At 42.2% G+C, this 5,051-nt stretch overlaps 1 protein-coding gene across 1 annotated transcript; it reads left to right on the top strand.

Annotated features, from left to right (window-relative positions):
• Positions 1–935: 935 nt before the first annotated feature.
• Positions 936–2,226, top strand: LOC135112907 (zinc finger protein 551-like). Its single transcript, XM_064027858.1, has 2 exons — positions 936–1,014; positions 1,115–2,226. The coding sequence occupies exons 1-2, from the start codon at positions 936–938 to the stop codon at positions 2,041–2,043; spliced, it is 1,008 nt and encodes a 335-aa protein (XP_063883928.1). The 3' UTR covers positions 2,044–2,226.
• Positions 2,227–5,051: the final 2,825 nt, after the last annotated feature.

Raw genomic sequence — 5,051 nt, 5'->3', positions numbered from 1 at the left:
GCAGCTTTTTTTTTTTTTCTTAGTTCATTGTTACTTTTCACCAGTCTGATGACTAGTGGACTTGTGTGTGTAAGAAAAGGGCCATGTTGATTGGCAGTTTCCTTGAATTAGAGCAAGGCCAAACAGATACGGTGCATTTCCTTATCAAGCCAACAGCAGCCAATGAGTTGACACAACAACCACATTTCCTTGGTGTTTACTTGTTTGCCAGCAGTTCTGTGACACAAGTGACCTTTGTGAATAATGTAAAGAACAGTCTATGGTCCTGTACTGAAATACCTGTGTTGGGAATCATTCCATGCTTATTTAAGCCAGTTTATTGCCAAGGTCACTCATTCTCTTGGTTCACTGTTACTTGTGAGCTGTGTAACGACAAAGTTAAGTGTGGTGGGGAAACATGTCAGGTGAAATGAGTTGTAGGAGTGGTTCTGTTTACCTACATATAAAACTTTTTCTTGTTATCTTCCTTATCTTGTGTTTCTGGAGGTTAATACAATTATGATGATGATAGTGGAATATTGTGCAAATGTCATTTTGATTTATGGCCATTAAATATATTCTTTGAAGCTCATTGGGCCCATCAAACCTAATCTTGCTGTTACTTAACATAACCCCTGACCTAACTTTACCTCTCCCTTTTGTGTGATCTTGGTCTCCCTCTTAGTTGGTGAGAGTGTTCTCTAAAGCCTCACAAAACATGGAGATTGTAAAGTTGTGCACAATGATGTAGCTGCTTTAATACTGTGATTTTATGCCGTCACATGCAAGTTACACTGGCTGCTGAGCCTCAATCTCTTGGCCTTGCCAATAAGGCAGAACACAGCAGCCATTAACCCCAAAACCCTTCTAACCCAACCCTTACCCAATACATTAACCTGACTTTGCCCTAAGCTGATGTACTCTTCCAAGGATGTGCTGTGAGGCTGGGCAGCAGCATGAGTTGCCAGCAGCAGCAGCAGTCTGCCTCAGATGTGGGGAGGCACAAGCATGGTGGCAAGAATCACCTGGAGACAGGTGACTCTGTTTACAGAAGAGAGAGAAAGTTGGAGTACCAGCAGTGTGACAAAACTTTTGTATCTAGAGGTGGCCTTAAGTGCCACACCCTGACACACAGTAGTGTTAAAAAATGATGAATGTGATGAGTGTGGAAAGAAATTTCCTTATAAGTCTTCCCTCACCAAACACACCTTGACACACAGTGGTGTGAGAAATTATGAATGTGGTGAGTGTGAAAAGAAATTTACCCAAAAGTGTTCCCTCACCAAACACATCCTGATACATAGTGGTGTTAGAAATTATGAATGTGCTGAGTGTGGAAAGAAATTTACCTGTAAGTATGACCTCAGCAGACACACCTTGACACACCGTGGTGTTAGAAATTATGAATGTGATGATTGTGGAAAGGAATTTAGACGTAAGTCTCACCTCATCCAACACACCTTGACACACACTGGTGTTAAAAATTATGAATGTGATGAGTGTGGGAAGAAATTTCCCTACAAGTTTTCCCTCACTCAGCACTTCCTGACACACAGTGGTGTTAGAAATTATGAATGTAATGAGTGTTGGAAGAAGTTTACCCAGAAGTCTTCCCTCACCCAACACACCTTGATACATAGTGGTGTTAGTAATTATGAATATGATGAATGTCTAAAGAAATTTACCAGTAAGTCTTCCCTTACTCAACACACCCTAACACACAATGGTGTTAGAAATCATGAATGTAATGAGTGTGGGAAGAAATTTACCTGTAAGTCTCACCTCACCAGACATGCCCTGACTCACAGTGGTGTTAGAAATTATGAATGTCATGAGTGTGGAAAGAAATTCATCCTTAAGTCTTCCCTCACCAAACACATACTGACACACAGTGGTGCTAGAAATTATGAATGTGATAAATGTGGTAAAAGATTTCCTACCATTTATCGTCTCAATACACACTCCTTCAGACACACTGGCTTGAAAGAGTTCAAGTGTGATATTTGTGGCAAGTGTTTCAAGACTAAGGCTGATATTGTCAAACACATGAGGGTCCACTTTTGAGGTGGTCTGTTGTGTGGACAAATGGGACCACAATGATGATGTTGCTGGTGGTGGTGGTGGTGGTGGGCGGTGTGTTTTGTCTGTGGTGGCAGCTGTGCCCGTGTGTGCTGTGAAGGAGTAATGGCCCCAGCAGTTGTTTTGTTGGCAGTGCAGGTGACCTTCAATAAATGTGTGTGCAGTAAATCTTTGTTTGTGTATATCTTTGTTCTGTTTGTATATGATGTAGGTGTAGTATACAGGGCCTGAGCTACATGAATATAATGTAGTGAGGGAGCCCCTCTGTCTTCTTGCCTCAAGTGGGTTTATGTATTCACTCAGGTGTAGTATACAGGACCTGAGCTACATGAACATATTGTAGTGAAGCAGCCCCTCTCTTCTTGCCTGAAGTTTGTTTGTGGCATACAAATATGAAGATGGTTTGGGTTAGCTGAGGTTATGTTAAGAAGTATTATGATACAGTGGCATACAAATATGAAGATGGTTTGGGTTAGGTGAGGTAGGTTATGGAGTGTTATGATACTGTGGCATACAAAATATGAAGATGGTTTGGTTCAGGTCAGGTTAGGTTAGAAAGTGTTATGATACAGCAGCATACACATATGAAGACATTTTGGTTGAGGATTCCCTACCTGGCAGTGATGTTGCCTCCCCCACAACCCTCACTTGTCCCACCTAAAGTGTCTATGTTTGCACCCCACAATGGTAAGTGAGCAGTACTAGGAAGTAGGAAAATAGAATAGCAAGGATAGCATTGCATGCATCAAGGTACTAAGGTATGCAACAGAAGCTCTGAGGGATGATATAGGATGGAGTACTTTTAGGGAAAGGTACAAGAAAGCAACCTGCCTACTGAGTGAAAAAAGTGGCAAGGGAGACTGGCTCACAAAGGATGCCTCTTCTCTTACAGACTGAATCTTCAAAACCCCATTGCTAGTTTATTCCAGATATTACGAGAGAGAGAGAGAGAGAGAGAGAGAGAGAGAGAGAGAGAGAGAGAGAGAGAGAGAGAGAGAGAGAGAGAGAGAGAGAGAGCCACATATCTCGTGCTTTGGACTCACCCACAGCAGGAGTTGCCAAGACGGCATCGTGAATGTGTTTCTTGGCCCAGCCACATAATGTGATTACACCGGTTAATACACCACCTTAGGAGGGTGTTAAGCAGTGGAAATATTCCTGATATCAGTGTAACCAAGGTGTCTATGGCACTGGATGGTGGCTCAGCTCCAAATCTAGCACCATGTGTAATGTGATCAGTGTTGTTTTTAGGTGGGACAGCCAGGCTTTTTCAATGCATCTCCAACTTTTGTAAAGTAATATGTGTCACCTTTTTCTTTTTTTTTTTCCTTTTTTTTGAAATGATCCTACTGCAAATGGAACAAGATCTACATATTCTAAAAGTCAGATAATTTTGTCTCCAGTGTGCAGCATGACGTTGCATGCCACTGTGAGGAGGCAGGGCTATAATTTCTCTCTTTCTGCTAGGGTAGGTTAGTGTCCTTATACAGTGTCAGTCATGATTGCACAATCATGGTGATTATGTAAACAGTTCGATCATTGGTTTTGGCCACACAGTAGGAATGAAATTGTGCAACATCAGTTGTCATGTGTGTTTCATCCAGTCAAGATGAGTAGGGAGGCTGCATGCATTGCCATTGTCCTTGCCCTTCACAGTATGGAACCAAAGAACAGAAGGATGGTGTGGATGAAGGACTGGTTTCAGAAAAGCATGAATTCACCCATGCCAACCTTTTTTTTTTTTATGTGGGAGGGACACTGGCCAAGGGCAACAAAAATCCAATAAAAAAAACAAAAAACCCACTGAAATGCCACTCCCAGAACAGGGATTGAGGGATAAGTATCCTGAAACCTACCTCTTGAAGGAATTCAAGTCATAGGAAGGTGGAAATACAGAAGCAGGCAGGGAGTTCCAGAGTTTACCAGAGAAAAGGATGAATGATTGAGGGTACTGATTAACTCTTGCATTAGAGAGGTGGACAGAATAGGGGCGAGAGAAAGAAGAAAGTCTTGTGCAGTGAGGCCGTGGGAGGAGGGGAGGTATGCAGTTAGCAAGATCAGAGGAGCAGTTAGCATGAAAACAGCAGCAGAAGATAGCTAGAGATACAACATTGTGGTGATGAGAAAGGCTGAAGACAGTCATTTAAAGGAGAGGAGTTGATGAGACGAAAAGCTTTTGATTCCACCCTGTCTAGAAGAGCAGTATGGGTGGAACCCCTCCCAGACATGTGAAGCATACTCCTTACATGGATGGATAAGGCCCATGTACAGAGTTAGCAGTTGGGCGGTTGAGAAGAACTGGCGGAGACATCTCAGAATGCCTAACTTCATAGAAGCTGTTTTAGCTAGAGGTGAGATGTGAAGTTTCCAGTTTAGATTATAAGCAGAGGACAGACTGAAGATGTTCAGTGTAGAAGAGGGGTACAGTTGAGTGTCATTGAAGAAGAGGGGATAGTTGTCTGGAAGGTTGTGTCGAGTTGATAGATGAAGGAATTGAGTTTTTGAGGCATTGAACAATACCAAGTTTGCTCTGCCCCAAACAGAAATTTCAGAAGTCAGGCATTCTGTGGCTTCCCTGCGTGAACTGTCTACTACCTGAAGGGTTGGACATCTATGAAAAGACGTGGAAAATGCAGAGTGGTATCATCACCATAGGAGTGGATAAGACAAGAAGTTTAGTTTACAAGGTCATTGATGAATAATAAAAAGAAAGTGGGTGACAGGACAGAACAGTGAGGAACAACACTGTTAATAAATTTAGGAGAAGAACAGTGACCGTCTACCACAGCAGCAATAGAATGGTCAGAAAGGAAACTTGAGATGAAGTTACAGAGAGAAGGATAGAAACCGTAAGAGGGTAGTTTGGAAATCAATGCTTTGTGCCAGACTCTATCAAAAGCTTTTGATATGTCCAAGGCAACAGCAAAAGTTTCACCAAAATCTCTAAAAGAGGATGACCAAGACTTAGTAAGGAAAACCAGAAGATCACCAGT

This window comes from Scylla paramamosain, chromosome 24 (assembly GCF_035594125.1).
Source record: "Scylla paramamosain isolate STU-SP2022 chromosome 24, ASM3559412v1, whole genome shotgun sequence".
In the NCBI taxonomy this organism is placed as follows: Eukaryota; Metazoa; Arthropoda; class Malacostraca; order Decapoda; family Portunidae; genus Scylla; species Scylla paramamosain.
This window is presented reverse-complemented; position numbering and strand designations above follow the sequence as displayed.